Below are 16,814 nucleotides of genomic sequence, written 5' to 3' on the forward strand. Positions count from 1 at the left end.
ATCCAGGCTTTTCTGAGTTCTTGTAATACACTGGAAGTGATTTCATATTAATGTGATGAAAGCATCGTGGCTGTCATGACTTTCCAATGAAAAGTGGGATAATTTTGGAACTTCCACATTTGCATGTTAACAGAACAGAAACATCACCCTTTCCTTCAGAATTCTATATCCCTGCACCATATCTGTTCTCTGGGACAATGTCCTGTCAGGCACACATGTCCAAAACAACCCTGTTTCATCGGCATTGTATATCTCAGGGGTTCTCAAACTGGGGTTGCGAGATTATTACATGGGGGGTTGTGAGCTGTCAGCCTCAACCCCAAGCCCTGCTTTGCATCCAGCATTTATAATGGTATTAAATATATAAAAAAGTGTTTTTAATTTATAAGGGGAGTCACACTCAAAGGCTTGCTATGTGAAAGGGGTCACCAATACAAAGGTTTGAGAACCACTGGTATATCTGCTCAAGGATATAACCTTCTAACAAAAGTTGCTCTAGCTTTGGGAGAAAGCTGTCCACAGCCTCATCATCACATGAACGGGACTCACCAACGATTTTCAGTTCCTGAATGCCATGCCTTTTTTGAAATCCCCACAATCAGCCACCAGATTCTTTGAATTTTGTTTCAGGATTAATTTGCTGTGCCAGGATGTTTGCTTTTTTGTAAATGATCGGTCCAGATACAGGATTACCATTGCTTCTGCACAGCTGGAACCACAAGACTGCTTCATTTAGTGCATCATCATCGGATTTTAATTTCTTTTGTGACAGTCCTTCGTCAATGTTGACTTTATGGACAAATGCTTGGAGATTTTTCTGTTTTTTTTTTAAATGTTCCAATTGTGCTTTTTGACAGACCATAGTCACATCAGAGATCTGCCTGCATTGCTCCTTTTTTCAAATGATCAATAATTCCTTTATTGCAACAGAAATTGATTTTCGCTTTGGAGGCATGGCTCATATTTTAATGACACCTTTGTTTTAGAGGCACAATGCGACACTTCCGTTTTGGAAGCACAGCACGAACATATGGCACTGGATAAAAATTGTACATGTATGTGCAACATCCTTTTGTTACTTATTTATTTGTTTGTTTGTTTACAATACTGTAGTTGGGATCCAGGGACCAGGACTGTTATAGTTTAAAGTCTGTAATTATGGAAAGGCATTATAGAGTGTATACTGTATCTTAATGGTCATAGGCTAACAGATCCTTAATTGTAGTGTTGCTGTAGAAGGCACTGGAATAATATACACAGCCCCAACACCCCCCATCTGGTGACAAATCTCCTATTTTCCTTAACAAAGGAGTGCAAACATATACCAGTTTAACTTGCACACCAGTGAGTAATTCATTTTCTTCTCTTTGTTAAATTTCTTTCCCTCATCAAACACTAACACCCTGTCCAAACTAATTTTCAATGAGGACAGCATGTCACTATTTAGTGCACAACTAATTGACTGGGTATTCTCTCAGAAACACTATTCTGCATTCAATGAAATTATTAGCAATTATCAGATAGGAACTAATTCAGTGAAAAACTCTGAATACAATACTAATATCTTTCTGGGGTGTATTAACAGAAGTGTCAAATGTAAGATATGGGATGTAATTGTCCTGATCTACTTGGCACTAGTGAGGCCTCAGCTGGAGTACTGTGTCCAATTCTGGGCACCGCACTTTCAGTGAGATGTGGACAAATTGGAGAGATTCCAGAGAAGAGCAACAAAAATGATAATAAATGTTTAGAAAACCTGACCTATGAGGAAAAGTTAAGAAACTGGGCATGTTTAGTCTTGTTATTTACAAGCTTAAGATCTATGCCCTCAAAGTGGGATTTCCAGGAGTAGCTAAGTTACTTAGGCACACACATTTCAATGAAAGTCATTTCTGCTTCTAAGTCAGCTCGGCGCTCTTGAAAAATCCCACTATTTTTTTTTAAATTACTTTAAAGATAATTCAAGGGTTTTTCAGCTCTCCTGTGACTGTTTGCAAAAGAGAACCTGACTAAATGACTGAGTATGCAGGAAAGATAGTGAACATGATTGTACACAATGTCAAATACAAAATAAATTAACCAGAAAAAAAAACAGAAAAAATATTGCCCCTTCCCCCGCATTTAACTTTTTCCATGTATACTGATGTTAGGAGTTATTTGTAACTATAGTAGGTACAAACATTTCAGACAGAAAGGAGATTTTTCAAGTTGATGGTGTTTCTTTAAATGTTATTAACTCCATTGGATTGTACTGTTTTTGTATCCACTGTGCTTTTGTAAGTTTGAGCTTCAGGGCAGAGACGTTTATTTGTTTAGCACAGATCATTATTAGGGGAGCTGATAGAACTGTCTATACTTAATGTTGCCCAACAGTTCCCATTACATGCCCTTTTTTTAGTTGATTATACCATTGCCAAACTTAAAATTATTCAGGCTGATATTTTTCATGCCAGGTGTCGGCTTCAGGTTGATGATTTCTTTTGGAAACTTTCAGCAAAAAAGGTTCAGCAGTTTCTGAGCATGAGAGTAGTGAAAAATACCCTGTTTAGCCCACGTTAAAACAATAAATCCATTCTTTGAGAACTTCTAGCACTTCTATGCTTTGGATCTCAGGCTTGAAATTGAGTGAGAGGGGTGCCATGGAAGTGACATTTGCTATTCCCATGTTAAAAAAAAAATCCAAATTTGGACAAGCTATAAATTTTTTTAAAACCTCCCTTCAAACATGTTCACTAGAAACTTTGTTCAAGTTTGACAGCTAATGTATCAGAAGATTCTGCTTGCTCTGGCCATGGTCTTGCACAGGGCTGCAGCAGCTGAGTAGTTCTTTCCTTGCAATTGCTCTTTCTGGCTGCTGTAGGGCTGCGTGGTGGCATGCACAGAGAATGAGAGCAGAGAGACTGCTTCTTCTGTGCTCTCAGTCTCTCAGTGCTTCCCCTGATGGTGACCAAGCAGCATGGAGGATGATGCAGCCTGTCATGAATGCAGAGGGGACAAAAGCCAGACCTGGGAGTAAAGTTGCCAATTTGGTTGGATGTATTCCTGGAGGTTTCATCACATCATATAATCTTTAATTAATCCTGGTGGGTAGGTAACCCTACCTGAGAGCAACAGGTTGGTGGCAGAGGGAGTAGATTGGGATGAGGTACCTGGGGAAGGAAGGGGGGTGGGTGGGTAATAGGGAAAATGGTAGAAGATGGGGGGGAGACTAGGACTCAGAGCCAGCAGAGAACTGGGAGCTATGGGTGGGGGGAGGAAGGAGACTGAAATCAGATGCAGATCTGGAGGCACTGGATGAAACTGACTGGGAGGGCTGAGTCCAAGGGGGTGAAAACTGGAATGAGGAGCGAGGAGCAGGACACAGGTCTGGGAGAGGGACAGACTTGAATGGTTTAAGAAAAACAGTGTGTGATCATGTAATTAAAGACAATCATAATGCATATGCACAAGGGGAGAAAATTACGGTTGCAAGAGCTTGACCTAGCAACCTTAATATTCTTTCAATGTAGTTTTAAAAATGTAATTTTGGTAGAACAGTAGCTACACTATAGTTAAAGTTGTGCTACAAAGTTCAGATTTAATAGGAATTTTCAATCTTTATTTTGTAAAAATTGCAGTGAAAAGACAAAAACCTTAACAGAATATAAACTTTGAGCACTATTTAAATTTTTTATGATGGTTTGATGAAAAATGAATTGATATAGAAAGAACAATAAAAGTTCAAAAACACCCTTTTGGGCAATTTTTTCACTGGATTGTTCTCACTTTCACCCCTTTTACAAGAAACAACACACACTGGGACTCATCCTTTGGCCACTATGTTGCTCCTCATGTGCTGATTCCAAGAATATAATTTATACATTTTTACCTATCACAGAAAATATGTGAGCCAAGGTGAATCTACCAAATTTTAATTTGATGACAAATTTGCTGTAGCATGAATGCTTGCACCCTCTCTCTCTCTCTCTCTCTCTCTCTCTCAAACACACACACACACACACACACACACACACACACAGAGTTTCCTGAGCTACAAAAGAGGAGACCAGAAGTTCAGATCTCACTTCTTCTAAATGCTATTATCATGCAATTCACTACCCTTATTACTGACTACAGCCATAAACTCCAATCTAGAAGACAGGGAAGAGATGATGATCTCCCTCCCACACCCTTTTTCAAAAATAAATTAGCAAAGATATTATGCAAGATCACGCAGGCAGAAAACCCAGATCTCTAAAATGACAATAACCAGTCTAATCCACTACACTAATCTGCCTTTTAGAGGGACTAAACCAGTTTTAGTTATTCTTTCACTAAACACTATAAATCACATCTTCTATCCCAGAGCCAGGCATAGACTCCAGGATTCTTGATCACAAATATTCTTCTGTTGACTAGTAAATAGTTATGTAACTTACTGTAAAAGTGTGTGTGAAATCCCCCTCCTGCGTTAGGTCTAGAAAGGATCTAGCAATTACTTGTGTAGCTCAAACAATAAGGGCCTAAAATAGGGATGTGTAGGTCAAGGAATTCAAACCCTACTGCTAATTTATGTGGCAGGATGGTATGGTTGCATGTGATTCACACAGTGAAAAGGCCACTTTCAAACAGGTGTTGTAATTAAGAACCATCACATGACTTGAGCGACATTAAGGCAAAATAATTTCCCAGATGCATGGATTATGGGACAGTCAGATGTGCTGATCTGTTGATATAATTGTTATAAAAACATATGAAATCACTATCAAGGTTTTGCATTATAGGGCAAATTAGATTAAACTGGGTACGGCGTATGTGTATCTGTTGGAGCTAGAAATGAAAGCCTTTGGAACATTGGAGCGTATTATTGACAGTGTGTAGGCAATAAGGTAGAAAGGAATGTACCAGTCTATCCCCTTCTTATTTCCATGTGTGACAGATTATGGATATATCTTTGTCAACTTGTAAACTTCAATTTGTTTTGTGAATCCCATTTTGGTTCAGAGGCTCTACTTTGTACTGTAACCTCTTTTGTATATCCATTTTGTAGCCGGATGTAATGGGGTTTACAAACCCCATAATGGGCCTGAAGGGGTTAGAAGGCAATACTGGGCCCAAGTAAACCTGCTCCTCCAGGCCTGCTGAGCATGCTCCTACTGGAGAAGTGGGTTGAAAGGAGCTGAGAAGCCCATGCAAATGGTGATGGGATGAGCTGCAGGAGAGATGACTCATCTGGGAAGCCAGACAAAAGACTGCCTGAGAGGGCACACAGATTGGGTAAGGCTCATAGACATTGCCTTCTCCAACCACCACTCCCTTTGAGGTCCTGCAGAGCCTTGCTCCTTTGATCTCTTTTGTTAACTGATTGACTGACTCTAGGGGCCATGCCCCAAACTGAAGGGACATATAGGTAGGAAGTTGCTCAGGGCAGTGGACTCAGACTTGCTGCAGGGAGGATCCTGGTCTGGGACCCAGTGGAGTGGGAGGGCCTGGGTCTGGATCCCCCTACCACACCACTTTAAGGTGTGTTGCCCAGATGTGGGTGGAAACCAGGAGATTTCCATCTTAGAGTCAGGAACCAGACATCTATACTATCCTGAAAGAGATGCAAGGGGCTGGAGGGCCAATGGCACTACCTGCTAGGCTTTCTGGTCTTCCAAGCGACCTATCACACAGGGGCTTGAGACCTATGTCTGAGAAGCTATGACAGAACAATCAAGGGTCAACAACATAATGACTATTCCCTACTGGGTTTTCTATGGGTAGGGCCCCTGATTCGCAGCCCAGAAGCTGATAGGGGACATGGAGCCTGAAACTTTCCTAAGAAGAAGCACATGGGTAAATGGAGGACACAGGCTGTTTTAAAAGGGTGTTTTTCTAAGCCAGAGGCCAGACGACCATGACAGGCAAGACCACTGGGCTAAGGAGGACAGAAAGGGCTGCCAAGCCTAAGGATGCAGACCAAACCTCAGACTCATAGGAGGGCACAAGGTCAGGCTTGAGGAGTGTGCTCAGGATTTTGTTGTTTTTCAAAGATCTGTAACTCTTTAGCATGTATTTTATTAAGAAGCAAGTGGTTAAGAAATTCTTTTGCTAGGCCAGTGTTCCTGGCTTTCCTGTACCTGAAGGGCTAACTGAGAAATCAGAGCTCCCACAGCCTGAAGGGACTGTGGGGGAAAGCATCTAACCAAGTGGGAGCTTGGGAGTGATGTCAGACACAGGGTGTGTATGTGGGAGTTTGCTGGAGGGACCCAGAGCTAGAGCAGTGATCCGTGACTACCCTGATAAAGGGCTCTTAGAAACGTAAGGGCCCAGAATTTGGGACCCATTACAACAGACTGTGTCCATTCAGAAAGATAGCCTGGGCCAGGTTGTGACACCATACTTGTCAGGTTTTGGGTAGACAGAGTGTGTCCTACTGCAACCTTAACTGTAACTAAACATTGTTTTTGTTTGCTAATAAATATTACATTGGCAAAACAGTCTGGAAAAATGTGGAACTGGCTTGATCGGGAGCATCCATAAAAGTTGGTTTTGGTTTGAAAGAATGGCTCTTGAGCTACATTTGAAGTCTCCACTCCCCAAAATCACATATGTTGGGGTCTAGTCTCAGTTACTTGCAAGTTATAATGGTATAATTCCAACCAGTGTTAGTTAGACGCAATCATGTAAATCTCACACAGATCAATGGAATAATAGTTTGCTTAGTTTCTCCCATGGGCAAATAAGTGGAAAAAATTAAACTCACTTGCAGGAAACTTTTGTTCGATCAGCCACCATGGTCCATTGCTGTTGATTAGTGGAAACCTCAATGTAGTAACTATAGCTCCGATCATCACAGTCCCAGAGAAGTAACCTGGACAGGGAGAAATAGAATACAGAAGTGATCAGTAAAATTACCACTAAATCAAGCTGCTCATTTTTTTTCAGTCTTTTCTATCTTCTCCTTAATCCTTATTTAGCTAAACTCTTTGGTCTACAATGTGCCTTTAACAATGTGTTCCCTGTTGATACCCTTTTCCTTTCGCACATTATTTCAGGTGTTCCTCTGAGTCCCAACTATTCACACTACTTTACGTTAACGCCAACAAACAATCTGTAATATATTCCCTATAGTCATTCTACAATATTCATACAGTTTATTTTTAATTTATTTACTAATCTATATATACTCTATTTCAATTGCCAGGTGGAACTGCCATTGTATCACTGACTTGAAGATCTGTTTGGATAATGTGGCTGTGTACAGAAAGCACAGCTCAAGGGCCAGAAGAAAAATAAAGCAGATCCTGATTGTGTGGAATACTGTCTTCTGGCATATATTCTCTTATTGTGGCAAACACACAAGGATTACCCACTAGCAGAGAACTCAAGGCCTGCATATGAAATGGGAATTTCTCATCTCTATGGATCAAATTGGCAAAGAAAGAAAAAGTAAAACTGGCCTATTCAGGTCAGGTCAACTCTTAAGAAGGACCCCTTCTTCTACTCATGCTACCTAATGAGTGTGCTGTCCTTCAGGAAACACATTAAATGCATTGTTAAGGAGCTCCCTTCACCTTATCTTGGTTTTCCTGCAGTGTCCAGGACACAAGGCACCAGGAATATGGTTTAACTAAGCTCCAACTTTATCAAGTAAGACATCTGGGAACTATCTGGCAATAGCTTGTCCAGAGCAGGTCATCCTTCCATTGTAACCTGTGCCACTTGGAGGGAGGTGGCCTTCAGCCTCCTACTCCTAAAAGTGTCATATGCTACCTCTGTGATTATTTGTACTGCATTTATGCCTCCTACTCCTCTGTTCCATCTGCTGTATGGCTGTTGTCAGCTTCCGTTAACCTGTCTCGGAACCATTTCTGGGACTCCACTGCCCTTTCCTCCCAATATGAGGTTTAAAGGAGTGGGAAAGAGAGGGTCGTCTCCTCACTGTACCAAACATTAGAAGCCCCATCCCCATTTCCCACCTTCTTTATGAGATGTGGCTTCCTATTTCTCTTCTAGTTCTGGTTTATTAGGTAACTGAACCCCATGCTCAACAACTACCAGGACTGGGCACCTATGAAAAAAAAATAACTTTACAATCTAACCTACCCACTCAGTCCCTGGGCTGTTCACAGGAAGATGAAACCACACCCATCTTAGCCCAATCTGGCAGTGAGATAAATTCTTTTCCAGCACTAAAAAGGCAACTAGCATGATGTCTACAACAAGGTCCACAAGCCCAGTCCTACCATAATGCCAAGGGAGATGAGAGGGTGGAGCAGGAGCCCCCCCACCCCGCTGCAGAATGGTACCCTCAGACAGGAGGAAAGATTTATAGACTTTCCCCGTGGGTGCATGGGAGTCAGTAGGCTTATGCTGAACCCTTGTCCAACCAATGAGCCACAGAGCTCCGCCTCCTTCACTCTTCAACCCTGGAGTAGCAGAGGGTGTGCGCGCACGCAATCCTTTAAGGAGCCAAGGGTTTTCTTTCCCTGATAGTCCAGACAAAATTTTCCCAAGTGATGAGGTGGAGTCTATGCTACAGGACTAGTACACCATAGCTATGGCGCCATAGCAATGTCAGCATAACCCTATAGTGTAGATGCAGGCTACAGTGATGGAAAGGGTTTTTCCATTGCTGTTGGAACACCACCTCCCCAAACAAAGGTACTGAGGTTGATGAAAGCATTCTTTCATTGACCTACCTGCGTTTGCATTGGGGATTAGATCGCCATAGCTATGGCCCTCGGAGTATGCTTTTTTTCACACCCCAAGTACTGTAACTATGTCAACCTAAATTTTAAGTGTAGATCAGGCCTGAGGCTTGGGGGCGTTGGAAGGCAATCTCGTTACATATTTTTGTTTAGAAGCAGTGAAGCATTTTTAAAAATTGATTAATAGATGTGATTTTGTTTATATCTTACGTAAATGCCTGGGCTGGCTGCATATCATTGATTAGCAGGGGTTTGGTTTACAACTGATTGCTTTCTTTGCTGTTGTTTTGATATAAAACTCAATAGCAAGTATGTTCTCAAAACTCTTATCTTTGCTGTTTGAGCTAGGAGTGACTGTAGACAAACTCAACAAACTGCACTTCCCTTTCTTCAAAATAATTGCTCTCTCTTCAGTCTGTGAACCAAGTTTTTAAATGGTAACATTCTAATTGGAAAGCCTGCATTATGCATGTTATGGCAAACTATGTTATGCTGAATGTGGTTTTTTTTTATCTTCTATTCCTTTCCTTAAGGGATTAATTCTCTATCAGATTAAGAGTTACAAAGATTGAAGTCCTTTGCTTATTCACTGAACTGGGTGCCCTTTAAAAGCTTATAGAAAGTGCCTGCTCCATATTGTTTATGCAGTATGCCTAAATTTGTGCAATACACTAGTGTAAATATTTCAGCCTTTGTGATAATTTGGCCAGCAGATTCTTGTCAGAAAATGTTGCTAACACTAAGGCTGGTGCACACTAGGAACTTATGTTGGTATAACTCTGTGGAAAATCCATACCCCTGAGCAACACAGTTATACCGACCTAATCCCTGGTGTAGACAGTGCTATGTTGACAGACTGCTTCTCCTGTTAACATAGCTACTGCCTCTCTGGGATGTGAAGTACCTATACAGAATGGAGAAGCTCTCCTGTCGGCACAGATAGCGTCTTCACTAAGCACTACAGTGTCACAGCTGCACTGGTGTAAGTACAGACAAGCCCTAACTGTAATGAACATTTGGTATATTTTGATTGCACCTGCTGTCTGCTATGGAATCCAATGGGACTTGTTCCTACCACAATAATCAGAGCACAACTAACCAATCAAAAATAGCTAGAACTACATTGACCATCTAAATCACTATAAGGAGAGCTAAACATACAAGTCAAAAGCCAACTGTGGAATCTAGTTAGCACAATTAACAAAAGGGGCTAGTCAGGGTTCTTTCCTCAACTATGCACAGCAAACCCTTTTCAAACTACAGTGGGTAAGGATTGTTGCCTGTCACTGAAAATATCAAGAAACATCCACATTGAGCCAGTTAGATTCTAAAATAAAATAAAATTGGTCACATTTAAACACTTTTCCAGGAGCAAACTATCAAGCTTGTGTTTCTTTAAGGATCTCTTACCAGAATGCTTAACTCTCATATACTTTCACTTCTTCCCAGTGAGACAATCTTTCTTGCTTTCAGCTGCTACCTCTGCTGTGACAAAAATTACTGTTCAAAAATTATTCCATTCTTCAGAGTTAAACAATGCTGCTGGTAGAGAGGTGAAAATGACCTAGCTGGGAGCTGAACATGGAGCCCTTTTCCTTATGCGAAAACGCTATCCATAGCTGAGCCCGCCTTGCTTTATGAATTCATTTACTAGGAATATATGGGTCCAATCCCTGCCCCAAGAATAACGCTAAGGCCTCGTGCTTCCATGATCCTGTGCCAATCAGAACCTGGTAAAACTTTAGGTTTAGCATTATATTTCCTATTTCTCAATCTCAGAAAATTTGGGCTCAGGTAGGCTGAACAAACAGATTTTACAAAGAGACTTCAGAATCTCTCAACTCAATCCCAGACCATTAATATTATTAATAAATAATAATTTAAGACACTAAAATAAAAGGCTTCCAAAAGAAGCCTTTTAGCACTCATTAGTGCTGTCTATCTGCAAATTAAAAATTCAGAGCTGATTCTGTCAAATTCCCAGAGGCATCTTTTCAGGACTTGGTCAGAAGAAAGATTCAGCTATGAGAAATTCTGCTTCCTCAGATCCTCACTCATCCGGCTTTTCTACAACTGTTAAGGTTGTTTGCATGCTCAAGGCAAGACAGACTTCCTTGTTAAAAGTCTGACAACGTAAGGGTAGAATTCTAGATGTGACAAGTACTTATAAACAACAGATACTGAATCTAATTAACAATTTCTAATCGTAGGCTAAATCTTCTGAAGGATTATAAAGAGGGAAAAAAGCAAACACATATGTAAATTGTTTTATTTTAAAAAGGCTGTAAAAAAAGTAGCTAATTATGTTTTTCAATGGAATTCTTTCATTATTGGGGACTCAATGCAGTTTCCTTGTGCCAGGTCTTCAAAGTTTTGATCAGGAGTTTAAAATTCAAATATTTTCAATAGCACAGTGGTAATTACAATTATTCTAACCGCTAAATGCTTTCTAATTAAAACACAAGTGGTGTGGATTAAGAGCGAAAGACTAAGTGGACATATCTCTTTTTTTGTGAGTTGCTCTCATCTCAGCAGTACTTGGCCCAGGTTAAACTACTTGAAAGAGGACATGGCTTTGGGTTATCATTAACAAACAGTGTATTAATTTAAGCCACTCCCAAAGAGACTTAACATGAATGATAAAAATAGACACTTCCTCCTTTGGGATTTGTGAATTATGCTAATTATGTTTTTCAATGGAATTCTTTCATTATTGGGGACTCAATGCAGTTTCCTTGTGCCAGGTCTTCAAAGTTTTGATCAGGAGTTTAAAATTCAAATATTTTCAATAGCACAGTGGTAATTACAATTATTCTAACCGCTAAATGCTTTCTAATTAAAACACAAGTGGTGTGGATTAAGAGCGAAAGACTAAGTGGACATATCTCTTTTTTTGTGAGTTGCTCTCATCTCAGCAGTACTTGGCCCAGGTTAAACTACTTGAAAGAGGACATGGCTTTGGGTTATCATTAACAAACAGTGTATTAATTTAAGCCACTCCCAAAGAGACTTAACATGAATGATAAAAATAGACACTTCCTCCTTTGGGATTTGTGAAAGATGCAAAATAAGAGTTTGGCCTATGCCTCCACATTTTTTTTTTTTTTTTTAAAAGAACGAAGAGAGAAAAGAAATACACCCTGTTTGGAATTTATTCTGCAAGAGCTGTCTTTTCAGAGAAAAAAAAGCAAAAGCCTGCCAGGCACTTGCATGAATATTCACCAGTGCACACTGGGCACAAGGGCCACTTTTCATGCCACATGCACTAATCCTTCAAACGTATTCCAGGCAAGCTACTAGGGTAAACTTCTATAGAGGAGTGTGCTTTGCTGTGATGAATTTGGGATGGCTGAAAGGAAATGTTTAACTACAGAAGGCAGAGTTGCCTACATAACAGGAATACATCAGTCATGGGCAAAGCTGATTATGATACTGGGGCTTCCCATATTAGAATAAAATGTTACATTAGCTTTCATTAGTAAATCTTGCCCTGTGGGCAGAGAGAATTGAAGGTTCCTGCAGCTCATTCCCTGCAATAGCAGAAGCATTAAACATTTGTTTCTCTTATATAAACATTCCCAGAAGCCCAAGGCTTCCCCTATTATTCACTTAACCACTAGTGTTTATTTAAATTACAAATTTGATAACACACTGCACTTTATAAAGTGCATTTAAAATACAGGTAAATATTTCCATGTTACAGGTGGGAGAATTGAGGCATACACAGATTAAGTGATTTGTCCTAGTCCACACAGCAAAACCAGGTCAAAGCCTGGCCTAGAATCCAAGTGTCCTCTCTCCTAGCCTTGGATATAGAGTAACCGTGTTGCCTATCACATTCAGTATCCCTGATATTCATATGCAGGTATATGCAACATTCACTACTGGGTGTCTTAGCAAATGGCATCAGTCTGCTACGCTTTGTCCTCTAGCTCAAGAAATGTATATTGTAAATACAGTTATGCTGGAAGGTGTTAATGGCTGCCACCAAGCAGGTTGTTGATCTACAGACAATCACAGACCTGGTTAAAGCTGATATATATGCTAAGCACCCTTCTCTCAGGATCCATAAAAGAAGCAATTAAGCCCATTTATGTAGTGAAATAGCTGGAAACTTAGAAGCTGCCACTCAAGGCAATTGGTCCTATGTTATGGCCTGATACTAAATTTACTAAAGGATTCCCTGATTGCAATTGTAGAGGCTAAGGGATTATTTGGCAAGATGAGTGTGAGAGACGTAAGAAGACAGGAGAAAAAAGACCAGCACAGAGTAAGAGAAGCAGTTGTGAGCCTTGAGAGGGAGCAGAGACAAAGATCTCCTTGGGCATGGAACTTGCTGGAAATGCAGGCTTGGGAATTTCTGAGAAGGGAGGCTGCCTGCTATTTGTTTCTACTGCGTTCAGGCAAACAAGATTTGGGTACACACTTAGTAAACAAACAGGATTCCACCAAAGAAATAGCTGAGTTGTATCATCAATTTCTCCTCCTAATGGAACAAATGTGCAAGGCCTCAAATATTGGCTAATTATGCAGACCAAAGGAGGCAACAATACTTTTTTTCAAAACAGCTAAAAGTGTCATATGCTACCCCTGTAATTATTTGTACTTCATTTATGCCAGTATTTTACATTGCTGCTGCTCAGATTAAAAAAAAGCTGGGCATGTTTAGTCGTGAGAGGAGATGACTGGTGGGAGACCAGATAACAGTCTTCAAATATGTTAAGGGCTGTTATAAAGGGGATGGTAATCAATTACTCTCCGTGTCCACCAAGGGTAGGACAAATAATGGGCTTAATCTGCAGCAAGCGAGATTTAGGTTAGATATTAGCATACATTTTCTAACTATAAAAATAGTTAAGCACTGGACTAGCCTTCCAAGGGAGGTTTTTAGGAACTGGTTAGACCTGGGGCGGGTAAACTTTTTGGCCCGAGGGCCGCCTCAGGTTTCTGAAATTGTATGGAGGGCTGGTTAGGGGAGGCTGTGCCTCCCCAAACAGCCAGGCATGGCCCGGCCCCTGACCCCTATCTGACCCCCCCCCGGGACTCCTGCCCCATCCAACCTCCCCTGTTCCCTGACAGCCCCCTGTCCCATCCACCCCCCTGCTCTCAGTCCCCTGACCATTCCTGGAACCCCTGCCCCTAACTGCCCCCTGCCGCCCCCTCCTTCCTGACTGCCCCCCCAGAACCCCTGCCCCATCCAACCATCCCTTCTCCCTGACCGCCCCCAGACCCCTCGCCCCAACTGCCCCCCCACCCCATCCAACCCCCCCTCCTTCCTGACTGCCCCCCCTCCAGGACCCCTGCCCCCATTCAACCCCCTGTTCCCCACTCTCTGACTTTCCCGACCCCTATCCATGCCCCTGACCACCCCCCGAACTCCCCTGCCCTCTATCCAACCCCTGCTTCCTGCCCCCTTACCGCGCGGCCTGAAGCACAGGTGGCTGGCGGCGCGGGTGCGCCAGGACAGGCAGCCGTGCCACACAGCACAGAGCACCAGGTCAGGCCAGGTTCTGGAGCTGCGCTACCCAGAGCATTGCACTGGTGGCAAGGTGAGGCTGTGGGGGAGGAGGGACAGCAGGGGAGGGGCCGGGGGCTAGCCTCCCAGGCCAGGAGCCAGGCAGGGCGGTCCCATGGGCCAGGTGTGGCCTGTAGTTTGCCCACCTCAGGGTTAGACAAACACTTGACAGGGATGGTCTAGATATACGTGGTTCTACCTCCGTGCAGGGGGCTGGATTAGGTGAGCTCTCAAGATCCTGAGCAGCTCCATAATTCTATGGACCTATACTCTCAATCTGTCATCTTTCTGGGGAGGGATTTTTGTTCCCTGAATAGTATGTTCTGAGTGTGGTAAATAACTGGGAGCTGAGAAAATACTTAATAATAACGCACCTCACAAGAACATATTCCCTTCTTGAATACCTTAAAGGCAGTTCATGACACACGGATATCAGATTGTGATATGTCCATACAGTATGTGCAGTTTGCTAGAAAACCAGCTGTAGTTCAGAAAATATTCAAGTACAAGGTAACAACACTCAAAGAAAAATGTAATGAGCAAGCTTTAATAAACAAAATATTTTCATGGAAAGACACTTAAATTACCTACAGTTTCTGTAATCTCCCTTTCTGTTACTGCATTTATTTTTGTTTGAATAGGTTTTCCTGCAGCCAACCAGTCCCTTTGCTGGATCCTGCAGAGGAGCCATAACCCTGCACACTTGTTTTGTGCTTATATCATCACTTATTTAGACTTATGACTTCACTGCAGGATCAGGAAAGCATAGAAGATTAGCAGTAAGGGAAGAAAGTGATAATTAGCAAAAATTGCATGGGATAATTGGAAATAGAATAGGTGTTTGGGATGATGAAATACAGAGAAAATATTAACAAATTAATTCAAGAACCTTTAATGTTAGAAGGTACTTTGAAGATGAAAAGCACCATATATGTGCCTATTACTATTATTAAAGAGGGACAAATAGTTAATATATGTTTACAGAGGTATAAAATAAGCCTATTTATTTTAACATGAGGAAGAAATTAAAATGCAGGCAAATACCATATACACTGTTACAAATTATGTACTTGTTGGTTGTCTTTTCTTCCCCTTTGGGAAACTGTAGAAAAAATCTATAGGGTTATCAGCCAAATACGGAACTATAATATCATTAAAATCTCCAATTCAAGGATTGTTAGAAGAGAGTTACAGCTATTCAGCTGATTTTGATACTGCAGCACTTTCATTATTAAAAACAATTTTAGCAGCTAAATAGGAAGACACTTGTATTGTGTTTGCCATGTTAAATATACAATTTACCACATTTCTGCTCCTCATGGGATAACTTTTTTTTGTTACTAATAAGGACCAGCCAGAGGGGAAAATGTGAAAGACATTTTTAGTCCAAATAGAAAACAGAGTATGAAAAACTGTCTAAAAGGGATGTTTTATGTTCTGCATCAGCTATCTGCTTCTACTATATTATTATCTGCCACATGTGTGAGCCTTAGCTATAAACTTCATAAATGATAATTTTGTATTTTCCTATCCAAAATCTAAAAGATACAAATAAACTCATTTTCTTCTTTAAAAAAAAATCAAAATGTTTACAGGTTTTTTGTTGCAATGGCTGCTTACTATGAAAATATTTCTAAGCTTGTAATATTCATTAGAATTTCTTCCTAAATGTTTACATCTGGGAGTAAAGTGCTTCTCAGTTTATAAACAATCATTTGAAGGAGACAAATAAATTAAATCTGCAGTAAATCACAAGCACAAAACAGGTTCCTAAAGGGTTTAACCTTCTGCATTTCCAATGCATGAGTTTCAACAGCCCTTCTGTTGAATTTAGTTGCCATAGTAATTTGCCATAGTAGTTGCCATAGTTGCCATACTAGTTGCCATAGTAATACTTTCTAACCCTGAAATATGATTTTAATGGAATTCCTTCCAGTTTCTGTAGACTACAAGCATCTACTGCCCTTTTTAAAGAATCACTGTTCTTGATCTAGATTCATAGATTCATAGATACTAAGGTCAGAAGGGACCACTCTGATCATCTAGTCCGACCTCCTGCACAGCGCAGGCCACAGAATGTCACCCACCACTCCTATGAAAAACCTCACCCATGTCTGAGCTATTGAAGTCCTCAAATCATGGTTCAAAACTTCAAGGAGCAGAGAAGCCTCCCTCCAGTCAACCATGCCCCATGCTACAGAGGAAGGCAAAAAAACCTCCAGGGCCTCTCCAATCTGCCCTGGAGGAAAACTCCCTCCCGACCCCAAACATGGCAATCAGCCAAACCCTGAGCACATGGGCAAGATTCACCAGCCAGATACCCAGGAAAGAGTTTTCTATAGTAAATCAGATCCCATCCATCTAATATCCCATCTCAGGGGATTTGGCCTATTTACCCTGAATATTTAAAGATCAATTACTTACCAAAATCCCATTATCCCATCATACCATCTCCTCCATAAACTTATCGAGTAGAATCTTAAAACCAGATAGATCTTTTGCCCCCACTGCTTCCCTTGGAAGGTTATTCCAAAACTTCACTCCTCTGATGGTTAAAAACCTTCGTCTGATTTCAAGTCTAAACTTCCTGGTGGCCAGTTTATACCCATTTGTTCTTGTGTCCA

The 16,814-nt window shown here is 41.2% G+C and overlaps 1 protein-coding gene across 6 annotated transcripts in view; it reads right to left on the bottom strand.

The window, feature by feature from the left end:
- Nucleotides 1–16,814, bottom strand: part of BTBD9 (BTB domain containing 9) — a 301,113-nt gene that overhangs the window by 70,682 nt on the left and 213,617 nt on the right. For 5 of the 6 annotated variants that reach the window (XM_038394494.2, XM_043511609.1, XM_038394501.2 and 2 more), the window contains exon 9: nucleotides 6,728–6,835. In XM_038394494.2, the coding sequence (XP_038250422.1) occupies nucleotides 6,728–6,835 (108 nt within the window). Of the gene's footprint in view, nucleotides 1–3,849; nucleotides 3,869–6,727; nucleotides 6,836–16,814 lie in introns of those variants that run through there. The other variant, XM_043511611.1, reaches the window with a different exon arrangement.

The sequence above is a fragment of the Dermochelys coriacea genome, chromosome 3, assembly GCF_009764565.3.
Source record: "Dermochelys coriacea isolate rDerCor1 chromosome 3, rDerCor1.pri.v4, whole genome shotgun sequence".
In the NCBI taxonomy this organism is placed as follows: domain Eukaryota; kingdom Metazoa; phylum Chordata; order Testudines; family Dermochelyidae; genus Dermochelys; species Dermochelys coriacea.